The sequence below is a fragment of the Eublepharis macularius genome, chromosome 8 (genome assembly GCF_028583425.1).
Source record: "Eublepharis macularius isolate TG4126 chromosome 8, MPM_Emac_v1.0, whole genome shotgun sequence".
Classification (NCBI taxonomy): Eukaryota; Metazoa; Chordata; class Lepidosauria; order Squamata; family Eublepharidae; genus Eublepharis; species Eublepharis macularius.
Genome location: NC_072797.1, coordinates 102,521,050 through 102,540,323, shown reverse-complemented (window position 1 = coordinate 102,540,323; position 19,274 = coordinate 102,521,050). Strand labels below are relative to the sequence as shown.

Here is a 19,274-nt window from a genome sequence, read left to right as displayed (position 1 = left end):
TATTACATAGTGAGGGTTCATGCTTAGTGAGCTTAATTAACAATCTGAAGCAGAAGTGCCACAGCTTAATTGTAAACCTTTACAGATTAGATGTCTCTGATAGTATCAAAGTATTGTACCTTTATGCATCTTTAGGGTCTTCATTGGGGGTAGAAAACAAGATTTGAATTCAACAATTTGCATGTAAAGAGTGTATATAAAGATAAGAGAAACTACACGTCCATAAATTACTTGTTTTTTGTGTGAATAATTATAACATTACTGCTTACTGCTTACACCGGTCCTTAAGAAAAATAATATACATTTGCATACTTACATTATAACAAGATTCCTATATTTACAAAGGGACAAATTTTTAAAAACGCATGCTGTGTTTATAAAGCCAAAGTAACATGAAAAAACAGAAAAATTAGATAAATGCAGGCTGCCAAATCTTCCATAGTTGCCAAATGTACCATTCTGAGTTTAGTTGATTGGAATAAGTCTTCTCTGATTGTTGCATCATTTGTTAAAGTATTTTGGAATATTCTCGCTGCTCAGAAGTATAAAAAGCTACCAGTGTATGAAGTCTAGGGTCATGTGGGAAAGTTTGAAGTACAGAAGAGTGGAGAGCACTATGTGGGTCAACTGTCTGTGTGTATAAATCTTGTATCCAGCAGTATTATATGAACAGACTATAAGTATTATCATCTAGTTAAAGAAGTAAAGTGGATTACATATCATACAACAAACTCGCACATATCCCCCGAATTAGATGGGTTTCCCTTACCTAAGTCCTACTTTTTGAACTTTGTCTTTATGCATATAACTGAGGATGAAAACTGGGGAATTAGCTAGACAAGAAAAGTGATTTTACCAATGATGAAAACTTTAAAGAAGAACAATAGAGGTCAATTGACTTTCCATTCCTTCCAAAAACCCTCCTTGAAAACTTACGTTGCTTGCAGAGAGTGTGCCTCCATCCATTTGGAGAGAATGGAGAGTCAACGTTCCGTGTAGACCTCTGTAAAGGCTGACTTGAGCTCAGGGGATATATATCTCTTCTGATCCAAAAACAAACCCCAAGAGCTGATTCACATTACAAAGTTCAAAGTCCAAGTGGGGAACACATGTGCAGACATACTCTGAGAGTTCTTAGTTGGGAACAATTCCCAGGCATGTGTGTGGGCCAAATTTGAATCAGGGCTGTGGTACATGGGAAAGGGTCTTTAGCTTTCTCCCCTGTGCCATTATTCCTACCTGAAATGGCTCATGAGCTGCTATTTGCCCCTTTTTGGATCCCTGATTCCTATATGTAAACTTCCCCAGTGGGGCTATGTAAGCCTGGGAATTGCCTGGACTTTGAAAAGTGTGAATTGATCCTCAGTCAATTGTTTTGGGGACACAATGACAGTATACAGCTGTTTCAGTACATATATGCATAGGCTGAGGCTAGGGAGTGCAGCCTGTTGTGCTTCCTCCTCTTATAACAAGCTAATCTTCTGCTTATTAGTAATCTTACGTTAATGCAAGTATATGAATGCATGTATCTCAGAGAGCACATCGGCATGAATGTACGAGTGTATATGTGCATGAGAGCATTGTCTGCTTGCAGTGGGTGGAGAAGATTGTATTTTACTCATTGCACAAATTATCACAGATTCCCATTTTTTATTATGTACCATTGTTGGTATTTTGGACTTTATTAGCTATAGTGTTACAGTTGGAATGCTGCAAAATCATTTAGCCCATTTGTGAAGAATCTCTTGCCTGTAAAAGTCCTTTTTTTTGCTTTAGCAGCTTTGGCACCACCCAGTTTCTCCTTTCTGCTATGAAAATAAAGGATGGTCAACTTAAAACAGTTTTCAGAAGATTTTATACATATAAAAATGGAGACACTAAAGCACCTGCAAGATAATTTATTCCAGGCTGGGAGTCTTCAAGACTGCACATATTTCAGAGTTCTCCTAAGTTTTGCAGTGTTCTTTTTTTCCGGCATGGATAGATGTCTACAATGAATTGTGAGATGAGTCTGGCTGACCACTTGCATACTCTAGGTGCCGCTGATAAGGTTGTAATTAAAAAGAGACAGGTGAAGGCCTGCAATAATTCATGGTAGGTGGCAGGGGTCATTTCGTAGAAAAAGAGCTGGAGGAACTCATTAGCATAACTCATTAGCATAACTTATTAGCATATGCCATGCCTCTTGCCATCACCGGAAGTGTGTCATTAGTATAACTGATTTGCATATGCCACATACTCTGACATCACCTATTCTGGCTGTATTGGATCCAATCCTGGCCATTCAGAGCTGAAATTGGGCCCAAAATGGCAAAAGGGGCTGAAAATGGCCAAAAAGGGGCCCAAAATGGTCAGGATCGGGCCGCTGATGAGCAGGAGAGTGATCCACCACCCATCAGAGGCCTGATCCAGGCCATTTTGGCCCCAATCCAGGCTGAAATGGGCCCAAAATGGCCGTGAGTCAGGTGGAAGGGGCCACCTGACATGTGATCTCTTTGGGGAACTGCTGGAACTCTGTTCCTGTGCATTCCCCCTCGAAATGAGCCCTGGTAGGTAGAGAGTCAAGGCACAGGTCAAAGAAGACTTTTCATCCCTCCCTTTACTTCAGTTGCTTCTGTCATTCTGCCATTTCACAGCCACATACTTGAATGTAATACATCCTCATTCATTTTCACAGATGTAAGTGTAGAAGCATGCATATTCTTTATGCATACACACTCATGCATGTAAGTACTCAGCACCAACACACAGTCATATACAGATATGCTTGAATTAACAACATGCACATTCACATGTAAATGTATATGCACACAAAATGCACCATGCATGGATTTCTGGACACATTGGGAGTCTCTGTGCCCCCCTATTGAATATCCACTGATTGTTTCAGAGTCTGAACCTGATTGAGCATGCTCAGATGTATTTCAGCCTTCATGACACAATTGCATGCTAGCATCTACTGAAGTGAATTTTGGTCTGTGGCGCGGGGGGGAAGGATGCATTTGCTTCTCGTTTCACATCTCCCATGGATCAGAAGAAAAATGGGACTTCAGATCTTAATTAAGTACAGAATCAACTGTTTCATTTTTTTAAATTTTGCATGTGTAATGTTTATTTACCATCATGGTACTTTTGCAGTAGCAGAGGTTCTCTATCATATGTAGAAACCATTTTCTGTCTTAAAAACTCCCAATTCACATCCTCATTCATCTGCATGCAAGCAGACTGATATTCAACAAGATCTCTTTGATTTTCTGAGCCAAATATGTAAATAAAAATCTCTACAAGTAAAAGCTCATATGTGCTCCATAACCTTTAAAGTGGTAAATGCCTGGCACAATTACTTCAGAGTATGTTTTTTAAAAAACACTTGCATCTCTTGACAATGCTTGAATAGTAGCCTTCATCTGTGTAAGCAGCATATTGGAGGTGTTACAAAAATTCTAGTTCCCACGTATCAGAAATATCAGAAAGCCTGCAAGGAATGTCTTCTGTTAAGAGTAGGGTTACCAGCTCCAGGTTGAGGCTCTTTTCACACTTACAGTTTAAACCGCCATTATGAACATCGCTGCAATTGCAATGGCTTTGGCATGGCTCCTCCGCGTTCCACATTGTCTGACGCAGTTTTGATTTGGCGTCTTGTTTTTCTCTTTAGATGGGCTTTGTAGCCTCGGTGCAGTTTTGGGCTTTCAGGGCTTTGCAATTCACGTCACACTTTTTAAAAAAAACTTTGAGCAGGCATAGTAACGTTGCAATGTTGGAACCCATCCCCCCTTTATTTGCTGATTGGGCTGTCCTGTGTTCACTGGAGAGGCAATTGGTGGTGGAGTTTTGGGGGAAAACATGTACTTTTTGTTCTTGTTCCACTGTCATTTTTTTAAAAAAGCCAAGCTGGGAAGGGGTTAAAATGCTGCTGCTTCATGCCCTCCAGGCATCTTCCCTGCCGCTTTGTTTTGCAAAATGCATGGGGTTTTTTTGGCATTAGCAGAAGACAGAGAGAGAGGGGAAAGCAGTCATTTAACCCTTTCCTGGCTTTTAAAGCCAGCAGGGAATAAGCCGCAATGTTAGGAATCGTTCCTAGCTTTGAAAAAAAAATAAGTGTGGTGCATACCCAGGAGGAAGGAAGCCAACGGAGAAGCAGCTTTATGACCCTTACCTTGCTTTACTGATAAAAAGGGCAGAAAAGGAGTTCAGAGAGATGAGGAGGATGGGAGTAGTTAATTCCGCACAGACCAATCAGCTCCCAGGGAAAAAGAGGGGCGGGGGGAGAAGAGACACAGATGAGGAGTATAGAATTTGCACTGACATTAATCAGGCCAGGTGTGACTCAGCAGCAGCTTCAAAATAAAATCAAGGTATGTCCACAGGGGGAAAAATTGGGAATACTGCAGACAAACATTGGTACTGTGTCCCATTACTACCTTGCAAGTGTGAAACTCCTGCAAACATGGGGGAAGCAGAACAGATACTGAAACTCCTTAAAGTCCCAGTGCAAAAAGGACCTGAGAAATCCGTAGAGATTTGGGGATGGAATCTGAAAAGGGGGATGGGGGGGCTCAGTAGGATATAATGCCTTAGAGTCCACCCTCCGTTGCAGCCATTTTCTCCAGGGGAACTGATCTCTGTCATCTGGAGATGCCTAGAAGATCCCTAGGCCTCATCTGGAGGTTGGCAATCCTGGCTATGAAAAGTAATTGCGCCTGTCAGCTATGTCAGTTATCCCTCAAATGTTGTGAAGATTTAATAGAATTTTATAAAGCAGTAATTCAAGAGCGCTTCTGTTATTACCCTCTTTTTCAGTTAGATTTTGCCTTTAATCCTTCTCTTACACCCTCTGGGTAGATTGCTGCCACCAGGAATTATATTCTAAAATAATTTAAATTTCCTCTTTAATAATGTGCCCAAGGGTTAGGCTCCTTCGTGGGACTATGTGGCCCTGAGGAAAGGAATGGGATATAAGAATAACAGATACTCTGGGGTAAACCCCCCCCCAAAAATAAACTTTTATTTTTACAAGAAATGTATCAGTTTCATACTGTTAATTAAGGTTGATGGTTTCAAAGATAGTTGTCAGTTTTTAAAGTTTCTTTTCATAGGCTCAGTCATACAGCTGTTCATAAACTTTCTCAGGAGCACACACAGTTTGCCTGCTTCAGATAAATTATTCTCTCACTCAAATACACATAGACTTTCTCTCAGGCACGCACACAGTTTGCCTGTCAAAACCAGAAAGCAGGATGAATGTTCTCTCACAGACACACACAGTTCAGGCTTCCACACAGGTTGCCTGCTCTGCCAAGACTCAATATTTCATAAATGCATAGACACCCTCAGGCTGCACACAGCTTGCCTGCTTTGCCCAGGCTGAATGTTCTCTCTTTTCAGTAACTAAAAGTGCAGTTCACTCCACCCCCCCTGCTCTCTCTCTTTCACCCCACTCTTCATCTGTACCACACCAAGCATTTAAAGACACACACACCCTTAAAAATCACCACAGCTTTGTAAGTGCACACAAAGGCTAGACAAATGGGAGTATTCTTTCAGAAATAGCAACCCAAAATACCAAAAATGATATTCCAATGCTGACTATTGTGTGTCTAAGAAAAGAACATTATTTGATTTTTGAGAGCTGTTTCAGAAGGGTTGCCAGGTCCCCCTACCTTAATTCTGGGGGATGGGGTGCCAGGCAGAAGGGGGAGCACCAATTCTTCCTCCATGCAGATGTGTTTCACGGCGCTTAAAATGATGTCACATCCTATTCAAACCCGAATTGATGTGTCAGAGGGATGTCCCATACAAGTAGCATCATTGCATGCCCTGTGGAGCACATGCATGCCCCATTTCATGCGTGGGCAGCAGCTGGGCAGGGCAGAGGATCCCCTGCCTCCAGAGGGGGGATGACAACCCCCATGATTCATCTATGAAATTTTCCTTTACATAGATACCACTTCTGTGTAGGGGAAAAGCCCATGCATCTCATCTATGCTGCAATGCTTGATGTATGTTGTATATATTGACCAACCTGATACATTTAGCTGAAGTATTTTAACAATGTATTACATTTTTGATGGGCATATCAGGTTATTTCCAACTGTGAAACAGCTTGGATATTTCACAGTGTGTGTATTTCACTCAGGATTCTTAAACACAGCTAATTGAATTTAATGATCTTTCTTTTATAACCTTAGTTGTGTAATGTAAGTGGGCAGTGGCAGTTCTCACTCTTTTGAAAGCTGGACTTGTATAGCAGCAGTTTCTTAAGCTTCTGGGGGGCTAACATGTCCTCAATCGCCTTATTGATCCATGGATCCTATAAATGAACCTGATGGTATTTTTGAGGCATTTTAATGATATATTTAAAGTGTAATTAAACTTGAGCAGCTCAAAAAGTTGCTCATGGTCTTATTTATGATTTCCATTTGGAAGGAGTAATTTTGCATCAGGAAAATAATTTCCCATATACAAGACTTGGGAGCAGTGCCTCAGGAAGGCGGAATTTAGGGAGGAGAGAGAGCTCAGAGGGGATGTCAATCTAGGACTTCTGTTTTTCCTAAATTTTATGGTATACCATACAGTCTGCCCTTCAAAGCGGCAATATCCTCCAAGAGAACTGATCTCTGCTGTCTAGAGGTTAGCTGCAACAAGTGAGGGCCTGTAAGGACATGTGTAAGAAATCTCATTTCCCCTTCCCCCATCATGTCCTCTTTCCCTTCTCTGCCCCATTGCCTCTCCCCCTTTTCCTGCCTTCTTCTCTCCTTCCTACCCGTCTTTGTCTGTCCTCTTCAAGTCACATAATACCAAGTCATCCAGAGGTTGCTTCCAGGCCTGGCCCCTTTGAATTCTCTCTCAAAGGCTAAAACAGCACTGGAAAGGGCGCCTGCCCCTCCCTTTTAACTGACGGAAACCATGCCTGGAATGCTGGCTAAACTGTTATGGTTGCCTAGCAACAGCCTTTGAGGTCATTTAGTTAAAACTACAAGCGCTCCTTTTATCATTTTGGAACTTTAAATCCCTGCTTGGGGTGGGGGTGGGTATTTCAAATTTTTCTGCACACCTGGACCTTTTTCAGATGTGTAAGATCTTTCTTGTCCTTTCATGGCTCCAGTCTCAGGGCCATTTGTCTTTTAGTATATAAGACAAGCAGGACCCTCAAAGAGTTGCAGGGTACATCTCATTTTCCCTGTTCTGCAGCCTCTCCCCCTTCCTGCTTCCTTCTCTCCTTCTCACCTACTTTTCTTTGCTCCCTTGTCTTCACCTTTCTTCCTCCCCCCTGGCAGGCCCTCCCCTGTGGCCCAGTTATGCAGTGCCAGCTAAGTCAGGCCTAGTTGCATGATGGAGAACCTGAAAGGACTTGATGGGGATACTTTACTTTTCCCTGTATCCCCTTCCCTACACTATTTCCTCTTTCCCTCCTCCTGGCAGCCTCCATATGCACACCTTTCCCTACTTCCTTAATAATAATAATTCAAATCCACTAAACAACTTATTTGCCCTCCATCTTAACCTATATTTACTCATTTACTTCATTTATTTACTGCCTTTCTCCACAATGGGTACCCAAATCAGTTTACATATTCCTCTTGCCTCTACATTATCTTAACAACAACCTTGAGAGGTAAGGTTAGGCTGAGGGTGTGTGACTGGATCAAAGTCTTCCAGTGAGCAGAGTGCTGATTTGAACATGAGCAACTAGAGACCGCATGACTGTAGCTTTAAACAGTGTTGCAAAGCATGAAGCACTCAAAAACAGGCAACAGATAGAAAACAAGAAATACCTTACCATTACTAACTAAAATCTGCCTATCTAAAACTTAGGAGCTTACTACGTAGGGTTGCCAGGTTCCCTTATTCTCCCTGCGGGAGGGGAAACATGGCACTTATCTTCACGCCGTCCTGAGATGCGTGCACCCCTGCACCTACGCAGTGACGTTGCACACTGCAAAGCACGGAAGTGCTCTCGGGGTGGTGTGATAACATCACTCCCAGGAAGTGACGTTATTGCGCCACCCCAGAAGTGTGCCCAGGAGGCCCATTTCCACACCTTTCCACCCGCCAGCCAAATGAGTGGTGGCAGGAGCTGGAATGTGGAAGCATGGACCTGGGATCTCAATACCTTAAGCATCTCTTGTTGGCATCCATTTGTTGTTCATCTTAATCCTCTGGCAAAATGTGTGCCCTCTCCATGCCTAGTTGGTTTGGCATAGAGACATGTCAAGGTGGAAAAATATAGAAGGGAACGGGGTGAGCTGAGAAGCCATCTTTTCTAGAACTCAGCACATCACCTGGCAACTCAAGAGCCAATCAGGGCCAAGCTGCTAATTAGTGTCATGGCTGTGAGAACAACTAGGGAGGATAGAGGCTCTCTGAGACAGTCTCCCAAGGTCAAATCAGTAGAGTATTCAGAGACGACTTGCAGGTGTTGTTGATCAGCTTACCCAGCACATTTTCCGTTAGACTTGATCCTGCAAACACTCACAAACACTCAAGCAAAGTTCAGCCATTCTTACTAGAACCCTGGCTTTACTAGCAACTTCCATACAAATTCCCCATGTATGTTTTCAAGTACCAGATTTTTCTGCAAACATGGTACATTTTTCAGGTGTATAGGAGGATCTGTCTTGTCCACCATTCATGGCTCTAAACTCTGGAATTGAGGATTTAAGTCTAATCACATCAGGTAATTCCGGGCCCCACCTGGAGGTTGGTAACCTTACCCACCTGCCAAGCAACGTGTGGTCCAACAGCTCTGCTGGCTGAGCTACCAAGGACCTTGGCCATTGAAAACTGTGTCAATGATGTAACATACTATTTATCTCATTTTAATCCATCATTTCCTCTCAGCATCTAATGGTTCCTCAAAGAACTTAGGGCACCTGGCTTTCTCCTCCATTTTATCCCCACAACCCTGTGGGGTAGGTGAGACTCAGAGAGAGGTCATTCAGGTTGTATTCAGACACCATATTAAGCAGACATGATGTATGTATAAATGGGAACAAACCCAGCTTGTTATTGGGCTCATCTTCACATGCCTTCTTTCTCTCCTTACATGATGAAGCTGTCCTGGTTGAAAACTAACTTCATTTTTCTATGATGCACAAACACAGAATTATTCTGGATTAAACCTTGGTTTATGGGAGAGGTCAGCGAAGTAACCCCAATTAAGCCATATTGTTGAACCTGGGAGAATGCCGGGTTCAGGTTTATTTAGACTTAACTTCAGTTTGACGTGATGTCTGAATACAGTCTCTGTGAGCTTTGTGGCTAAGTGGACATATTGAATAGTGATCTCCCCAGTCATAGTCCAGCATTCTAGTCCCTACACTACACTAGTTCCACACAACATTGCCAAATGATGCTACGCTGCTTTGAGAGACAATGAAGGGAGGTTGAAGGAATATTGGAATATGCTGATCTGTCTTCATAAAAGGCTTATAATAATAATAACAACAACAGCAGCAACAACATTCGATTTATATACCACCCTTCAGGATGACTTAACACCCACTCAGAGCGGTTTACAAAGTATGTCATTATTATCCCCACAACAAAACACCCTGTGAGGAGGGTGGGGCTGAGAGAGCTCCAGAGAGCTATGACTGGCCCAAGGTCGCCCAGCAGGCTTCAAGTGGAGAAGTGGGGAATCAAACCCGGCTCTCTAGATTAGAGTCCCGCGCTCCTAACCACTACACCAAACTGGATCTCAAACTTGTGAATAAAAGCATCCTGTGAAGAAGTCATTTTTTTAAAGACTGAAGTCAAAAAGAAGTCAACAGACTTGCAATTTGACCCTTGCTTTGCTATACAATTTTGTGTATGGGTGGATAATCCATTTACAAGGCTTCTCTTGTGATTTCATTGTAATGGGAATGCTTATGAAGGTGTTCATCTGTTGAAATATATGTGGTGATCTGTATATGGTGATGGTGATCTTTTTGCCTCCTCTATGCTGTCTCTGACAAAATAGTGCAGGTTTTCCAACTAACTGAGCATGTGAGATCTCCTTTGATGTTTCTCTCCTGTGCTGCAATTCTCTTTTAACAAATCAATTTATGAATCTTTTGATTCATGTATTCTGGGCACAGGCCTGGTGGGAAGCAATTTGAACAGGCAGCACAAATGCTGCGAACTGATTTATCATCTGAAGCACTGGTTTTAGTTTAAAATATTTAACATATTTGAATATGAAAGATGGATAGTAGATCTCTTGGAGGGAAAAAATAATGCTGTATACTTCTTTGCTTTGCTCCTGTCCTAGGACTTCCAGTTTGCTTATAGAGCATGGCCAACCTGCAAGGATTTTCCAATTCAGTGTAATAGAATGGGCAGGCAGGGGGCATATGAAGCACCTCTGTCCAGTAAAACAACTGAGAAACTACAGTCCTATTGGAGCTTTGTATGTGCATCAGAGCATAAATGGATTTTTTTGTTTTATATATGCATGATTTTGTGGACACTTTGCATTCCTTGAGATTGTTGCACATATCTGGCTTTTAGTTCTGGATTAGTCCTTGATCAAATTTAGTAGGGCCTAATAGCTGGATTCTTTTGAAGTTCTAGGCTTGGAAGTTCTAGTGTTTGCCTGGTTTCACCCATTGTGAGCTGTGTGTGTGTGTGTGTGTGTGTGTGTGTGTGTGTGTATTTAAGACCTCTAGTGTATTAAGGAAGGCAACAAGGGTCTCTCCCTGGAAGAAGTAAACAGCATTATCTTAGCATTTATTTGCAGAGCTTGCTGAACTGGTGGGCAATTAACCAATCATCAACATGTAATACAAAGAGGTTACACTGAATAGGATGGCAATATCTTTGCAAATCAAAAAATACTTTATTTGAAAAATTTACATGAATCAGTAGGGCTTATGTTTAGCCCTGTATATATATGTGTATATATGTTTGTGTGTTTTACATCTTCAGTATTCTTTCTAGGTATCAGCAATGTTTTTATGGGGTCAATCTGTCCAGCCTCCGCAATGCAGCTGTGGATGAATACTTCAGACAACCTATTGTAGTAAGTAATATTTAGGTTTTTTCCCCTCCCTGCTTTGTCATTCTTCCATATAACTTCCCAAAGGCAGCTGTTGTTACCATGTGGAGGCTTTTGGGAAACATTCAGTACGCTAGATCTTCTGCACTGTATTGTACTTCAGAGAACAATTCAAATGTATCCCAAATTCCTGCTGCTTATCTTTACTTGCTTCCCATAATTGCATATTACAGAGCACAGTGGGCTTAGATTGGCGTAACTCTTCATAGGATTGTACTGTAAGTGTTCTAATTGACTGACTACCTTGTCAGTCACCTATCTGCTTGGCCACTCTTTCCGCTTGTGCCTCATATTGGTCCGGAAAATAAAAACAGGTGGGTAGACAACTACACCTGAACATCAGAAATAATTTTGTTCCCCTTTTGGAGCACATTCGCAAATAGCCATTTTTCAGTAGGATCTTATCTAGTAAAGTTCCAGTTGCGTATCATAACTTGCGTATCTCCAGTCTGACAACCATCCACCAGATTTAGCTTTGCATGCCTGTCTTGAAGGAAATCTAAAGCTGCTTTAGCCTTTTTCTGTCTGTTGATTTCCAGCTGAAAATCCCCATGCCCACCTTCAAGGTTTTTTTCTTCTTCACTGCATCAAAAAAATTATATGATGGGAAAGATATAAGTGCCCTCATCTCCCTCTCCTTGTGGAGAAAAGTTTTGAGCTGAAAATGACAGGCAGGAAAAGTGGCCTTTCTCCATTCACTCTTCAGATGCCCAGAGACAACCCGCTCTAGGCCGCTTTTGTATTTTTTTAAAACAGTGCATAAAAAAGAATCGGGGAAATAAATGCAATACAATGTTTGAGTACCACTGGTAGCAAGTTTCATTTGAATTTGTGAACTCACCCGCCATCTAGGAGTATGGTGTTTTTAAAAAGTAATGACTTAAGCAGAGTCTGATTAATGTCCAAAATGTATTGCTGAAATGAAAGGAGTAGTACTGCTAAAAGGAGGGAAGCCGCGGAGTACCAAACCAGGAGGATAAGGACACAAAACTCCTGCGGTAAGAATTTAAGGTATTTAAAGAACACCATGCAAATTAGCAATTTCAACATCTGATATAAACTCTACTTACAATTCAGTCTAGTACTTTAGTACTATCTAGTACTCTAGTACAATTCAATTTGCACTTTATGTAAGATTTATTGCATTATTTACCTTGTACTAGATTGAATTGTAAGTAGAATTTATATCATATGTTGAAATTGCTAATTTGCACAGTGTACTTTAAATACCTTAAATTCTTACCGCAGGAGTCTTGTGTCCTTATCCTCCTGAAATGAAAGGAGTGTCTGCATGCACAGGATGAGACACATTACGTGCCGCATGTACCTTCTGATTACAGATAATGTTATAAAATATGGGTAGCATCAACAGTACATGATGGGGAGTTTTAAGGGGAAATTGCTCTTAATAATAAGAAAATCAGATAATAGGTGAGAATATGGAATTCTTGGTTCATACGAAAATAATTTTCACAGTAAAACTAAGCAAAAAGAATTGTAAAAGGCAAGTCAGAGTTCTTTGTAGACAAATATTCTCCAGTATGTTTCATTAGTCAATCTGTAATCATGAACAGATACTTTTGTTTTTAGAAGAATTGGGGTTTTCAATAGTAGAAGATGCCAGGAACAAGGCTTTATACTTACTGCAATACATTTCTAACTATGCATGCTTTGTTTTCCTAACTGTACTAAAAGTCCCAATTGGCAATACTCGGTTAGACAGAATTCCTCCCCCATCAGCCCTGTCTCCTCTTTAGATATTTTGGATATACGTGTGTGTATTTCAGGGGTTTATAAATTTTTTTTTAAAAGTGCTATTTCATCTTATATAGGTTACTACATAAAACACAAAGAACATGCAGCTAAAATAGATTATGGAAAGAATCAAGGGGGATGTCATCACTTGACAAATGTGTTTGTCTTACACGGCTAAAATTCTACATCATACGTGTCTCTTATTTTTATTTTCAGGACACGTTTGACATTCGAATTCTGATGGCACGAACAGTGAAATACACTGTCAACTTTATAGAAGCAGAAGAAGAAGATTTGCACAGGTCAGAGTCTCAAGAAAATCCTCCCCCTCCTCCTCGTATTATGCCTTGACCACTGCTGCACATCCAAAATATTTAGCCTCTAATCACAACCTGTAGTAATTTGTGTTATAATTCTCAGTTGTCATAACAGAACACACACACTACTTGGGATAGAATAGAATTGAATGAAGTATTTGTTTGCTTTAAATTCTGTGATCTCCCCCCCAGAAAGTAATGGGCTTTCTTTCAAAATAATGTTTTGGTCTGTCTTGACTTCTTTACTGCAGTGCTGAATTCAGGAACATTCAGATAACGTCAGCCTCTATTTGTCCTGTTTCCATGTTTTCCTCTGCTTTTCTGCAATCTTTCCCAAATGTAGATTTATATTAACTTTTTGGAAAGACTGCAGTCAAAGCAATTCTGCACACCATGTGCATGGGAAGATATACATTATATTCATGTCCTGCCCACAACAACACCAATTTTCTTGCTTTTGTGTAATCTTTAACTATAGTGTCATAACAGTATAATGATCTATTGCAACCATGTACTTGGTCCCCGCTGCCTTTTTTTTTTTAATGAGTCTCGAACCCGCTGATTGTGGACTTCCAAGGAAAAATGTGCCACAACCTAAAGGGTTAGAGAGGCTGGAAACAAGTAAATTGCTGTAATTTCTCATTTGTAATTCTATAACACTATAGTGGTATAGTTCTTAATGGTTTTTTTTAAAAAGCCTGAAAAAAGCCCTTTGGTGGCAAGGAGAAAATGGCTGTCACAGAGGGCTGAGGCAAAGAGAGTGCAGGAAAATTTCCTTGTGGATGCCTGTCTTTATATGGAAGTAGCTATATGCGAAGCGAAGTAAGACTTGAATGTAATGCTATATTTAAAACATAAAAATAAATTACCTCTGGAAGACCAGTGTTTTTTGAATTTGATAGGCTGCCTCTTCATATTTAGACAGGTGAAAAGAACAGGGGCTGAAGTCGAGATATCAGCAGCGTAACAGCTAAAGGCACTGACAGTGCAGTCCTGTGGAGTCTGAGCCCATGAGCTTAGACTGGATTACACAGGGAGCGGCGCTTGAATTTATAGTGAATTAACTTCATGAATGTACCTCAATACCAAGATAGGCAAATCTAGAACTCTCAGCTCCCTCCATCAGTACTTTATGAAATGCAATAGATGTAGAGCGTGATTCTTCTTAACTCACCATATTTGCCTCCACTCGAGCTCTACTTGTATATTTATAAGCAGGGCTCATTTCGAGGGGGGACGCACAGGAACGCAGTTCCAGCAGGTCTCCAAAGAGGTCACATGTCAGGTGGCCCCGCCCACCTGACTTTCAGCCATTTTGGGCCCATTTCAGCCTGGATTGGGGCCAAAACAGCCTGGATTGGATTGGTGCCGGGTGGGGGAGGGCGGGGGAACCCTCCCCTGCCTAGCACTGACCTGATCTGGGCCGTTTTGGCTCCAAACCAGGCCCCAAAAGGCCCCAAATGGCCACTTTCGGTCATTTAGGGCCCCTTTTTGCCATTTTTGAGCCCAATTTCGGCCCTGAATGGCCAGGATTGGGTCCAAAACAGCCAGGATAGGTGATGTCAGGGGGTGTGACATATGCAAATCAGTCATGCTAATGACACACTTTTGATGATATCAAGGAGTGTGGCATATGCTCTAATGAGTTATGCTAATGAGTTATGCTAATGAGTTCCTCCAGCTCTTTTTCTACAAAATGACTCCTGTTTATAAGGAAATCAGAGACATTCCTACAAGGGCAACAGATCTCCTATTCCACATCAGTTCCCCAGAGAGACAGAGCCTGCCATCCCAAGGTACTTCGCCTTGAGCCATCCTGCAGCTTGCTGTCTGTGTGCTCCAAACTCAAACTGTGCACTCTCTCAGCTGCACCCTCCCCTTTGCTGGACAGGTGTCATTTTATCCAACCTGTGGTGGGTACCTGACCTAGCAAATCAACAATCATCTTCTAAAAGTTAATTGCCATTAAGGAAACAGCCACACTCATTAAGGGGCACTAATGTTGTTTCATCATAGGATAGGACATGACTTTAGGCCAAACCATTCACAGCAGTCAGATAACAAACCCGTAATAATATGCTTAAGATGTATATGACAACTATTACCGTTTGTTGTACTGAAATCCATCCAGCTTGGTTTTCTAGTTACAAGATTAGGATGCCAGTTTTTGAATGATCTGTACAATGCTTTTGGTGGTTTTAATAGTGGATTACCTTGGCAACTTTCTTATTTGCTTCTGCAGAGTGGAAATCCCCTTCGTTTTTCAAATGATGCAGTCTGGGCTAATCCATGGTTTGGCATTTTGGTTTGATGTGGCATTTGTCGGCTCACTGTACGTATTCCCCAATTTGCCCCATCATATGCTTTGTAGTTCCAATTTAATAAAAAAGTCCGATTTTTCCTTAGTTCTATTTAATATTCTTGGTTAAGTTGTCGACTGCCTAGTATATGGAGGATTAAGCCCAGTTCTTGCATTTACTTTTGAGGTGGCTAAATCTGCTTGCTGTGATTTTGCCGTGTCATTTTATGCACAGCGGAATATTAGTGTGAAACCCATTCTAAGAGAAAAATTCAAGGCGTCACATCAGAGAAATACTAGTCGGTTTGAGTTTTCAGTGTGGAGGTTTTTCATTCAGATGTCTTCCAGTGTGAATATGATGTGGTAAGATATGATATACCAGCTAAGATACAAAAGAAGAGTAGGTCTAGACATTATGCTTGCATAGGGATTAGCATACCAAGATGGTTCACTACAACTCAAGCAAGGTCCATGTAGTAAAATTTCACACTGTTGCAAGTGTCTGCCAGTGACATGGCACAGAAGAAACTGCCTCCGAAGTACTCCTGACTGTTATTGAATGCAATGGTGTACCTGAGCAGAGTGGAAAACTTGCTGTGTGGATGCTGGATTAGCTTAAATTCTCCATACATGAGATGGATGATTGCTGATTCCATCTTTGATGCTTAGTTTGTGCTTTAGTTTTCACACCTTAATGAGGCAGCAAACAAGGTTGCCACTTGGCATTCAAGTAGTTGTTCCAGGAGAGTTGCATTGACTTCAGTTGTGTGTCCTTTTTCTTGGGATCGTTGCTTGCTTGGACTCCCAGGTGCAGAATTCTGATGGCATTCCATGTTTCCTGAGGAAATGTGTATTAGATTTTTTTTTAATCTTCAATTTCCTTTGATAGAGGCAAATTTATTTAATTTCTTGCTTAAAGGGTAACAGTGTGGCTGTCAACTGCTCCAACAGAACCTCTGACTCATTGGTATCAAGTACGCTGCCTTCTTCAAACACCTCTCTTTGCTAAAGAAGGAGAAACTCTTTCAGGGAAAGTCCTATTTGTAGCAAATAAACGGTAAGTAGCCAACCTTGTTAGTGCTTGGCCTGCCAAGAAAAGAGGTTAATTACATGAGACATTTTCAAGGTTGTGGAAATGAACAGAAATGGCAGTACAAAATATTCTGTACATCTAAACTCACAGGGTGGAAATCTAGCATTGTGTATGTTCGTTTATCAGGAAGATCATTAGGGAAAAGATCAAGTTTTACACTTGTGCCAATTGAAGTTAATTCAGGTTTCTTCTGCTATTAGGTATCTCTTTATACACTTATCCTAAATTTGGCATAATAATATCAATATTTATTGTGGGAAATACAGTGAGCAAGAACAGCATTTCTTTTTCTTTGAAGCTGCAGCTAGACTAAGGATTTTAGAGAAATAATAAACATTCATTACAGCAGATAACCTAGTAGGTAACCTTTCATGAAATTTAAATTATTTGACTTCAGTCTCTCTTAATATAGAGGAGAGAGCCGTGTATTAGGTCACGCTTGTTACTTCTGTTCGCTAGCTGGTATAAATTCTTTTTAGATGTTAGTATGTTCAGCAGAGGATGCAGGACCACTTTTTGTTCTTCGGCTCATGAGCATAAAAATAATTTCAAAATGTGGTGTGAACTCTGAGGTCCGATAGCCTATCTGAGCAAATTCTGGACGCATGGTGATCAGGATAAAGCATGGAGTTGTGCTGAAGTATATAACAAAAATAAATATGGCCATTTGCAAGAGAAATTCATACTTTCATTCTCAGAGCTGAATGGCATCTGTCCAAAATTTCCCTGTGCCAGAATGTTTTCTGTACTGTCCTTCATGGTGTGTGTGAACACTTTAATTATCCCTGTTGGGATACTTTAGGTTGCTTCATGCCACTTCAGCACTGACAAGAGCGGTAGGAGAAAGCTTGGCTGACCAGACTGACAAAAACATCATTTCTGTCCAGCAAGGAAATGTATCAGGTTGTTAGAATTACTCTTACCGAACTCCAGCATGAACACATTAGGACCAAACAGTGTTAGTGGAAGACATTAATTTCCGCACTGGCCCCACAAATACTTTGCCCATCTGGTTTGGTTGTTTAGGTTAAAAAAAATTGTCTGCGGCCTACACTCCATTAAAAGTCCTAGCATATAGAGTGGAGTTTCAGCCCATCCTAAACAGCTGTATAGATGGTGCCCCTCACCTCCTTAGGGAGCCCATTCCGTAGGATGGGAGCTATGATGGAATGGAAATGGTTAGCTACACCAGGAGCTAATTATATCACCCTAAGTGATATAATTTTATTATGCACAGCATTGTGCATTTGGATATTTCCAGTCTGGTCCGAATATATACCAAAAATACTTTATTGTTATTTTTCAGGTATATTTGGAATATCAGAGTAGTATTTGGGAGTCTCAGGAATACTGGTATATGGTTCCCATATGTTTCCAGATATACTCAGGAATATCCAGGGCTGGCATTTTAAGGATCCTAGGTCTGGGTTTCCCCCCTCCATTTTACAGGTTTCTTGGGCAACAGGAAGAGGAGGGAGGCAGCTGCCCAGGCAAATGGGGTCATATGTTAGGAGGAGCACAAGAATTGTCTGCCCAATCACAATGATTCTTTCATAGCCCTTCACTCTAAACATAGGCAAATAAGATAAAAAGCAAGCCTGGCTGTCACTTGACTCCATTTCTGCATGAGATTTTTTTTTTTGGAGTAGTGTTTCTATGCCTTGGATTAATTCTGCTGCCTGCTGCTGCTTGCCTGAAAAGACCACCTTGTTGCATGCCAGGACTGGTTTGCCCTTTGTTTAAAATATTAATTAAAACATTATTCCCAGTTTTTCTGCATTTTTTGTTTTTTCCGGGGGGTATAGTGTGTGGGTGGGGGGAGTGTTTTCTTTTTGGTTCTTTTAAAAAATCATTTTCCTTAGTCTTGTTTTGTGTTTTTTAAAAAAGAGTTCAAACAGTTTGTGTTGTTTTGTTGAGTTCTCTTCTTTTGGCTTACTTAAGATCGTGTAACTGCTTTGCATTTTAATGTTAAAGGATTTATGCTGGTGTGTGCATGTGCGTGCGTGCGCGTGTGCTCCAAATTGGTTTCCATGGTTTGTCATTGGTTGTGTTGAGCTTGCTACACTGGCCATGTTTTAGCTGGTTTTGTGTTGATTCTGTTTGCATTTGGAGGCTTCTGGCCAGTGATTGCTCTTGTGTGTTTGGCTATTGACTTTTTTGTCCTTGCAAAAGGATGGGAATATTTTCCACATAGGAAACAATGAAGACAAGTAGGAGGGCTGGGGACACATTATTCAGGGCCCATAGAATTGGAGCCCTTGAAACTTGCACAGGAGGGTGACTTAGAGGACAGGTAGGATTAGGTTCCCAGCAATTTTGGTGTCATGGTTTAAAACAGCCACTCTGCTCCCACCCCCCGAAAGAGTCCCCAATTGGAAATAACAATCCAGAAAGTTTTAGACTTCTGAAAAAAAGCTGAATAAGAATTGCAAAACAGTTTGGGGGGACCCAAGTGCTCTGGAATACTGATACAGAACCCGTTCTCGAGATCTGAATAATACTTATTTTTTTTGCAAGGACATATCCATAATTAGGCATATGTACATGCAAGTAGATGCAAAGCATCCTCTGTATCTCAAATGAAACAGGGATGGTTGGTTTTTATTGCTCTGGTTGTGTATCATTCAAGTCACGTGGGTTCTGATAAAGTCAGAAGATAATACATTCGTTCACTCCAACAGCAAATTCCCAACATGGGATTTTCTGGAGTTCTTAGTTTTCTGGTTAAAGCTTTCTCATAAAAGAGTCTATATTGCTTATATTACAATA

At 41.1% G+C, this 19,274-nt stretch overlaps 1 protein-coding gene across 3 annotated transcripts in view; it reads left to right on the top strand.

Moving 5' to 3' along the window:
• The window catches only part of LOC129334214 (histone-arginine methyltransferase CARM1-like), an 87,153-nt gene that overhangs the window by 62,136 nt on the left and 5,743 nt on the right, over positions 1–19,274 (top strand). For all 3 annotated transcript variants that reach the window (XM_054986136.1, XM_054986137.1, XM_054986135.1), the window contains exons 8-11: positions 10,924–11,005; positions 13,013–13,098; positions 15,356–15,445; positions 16,332–16,469. In XM_054986136.1, the coding sequence (XP_054842111.1) occupies positions 10,924–11,005; positions 13,013–13,098; positions 15,356–15,445; positions 16,332–16,469 (396 nt within the window). The remainder of the gene's footprint in view (positions 1–10,923; positions 11,006–13,012; positions 13,099–15,355; positions 15,446–16,331; positions 16,470–19,274) is intronic.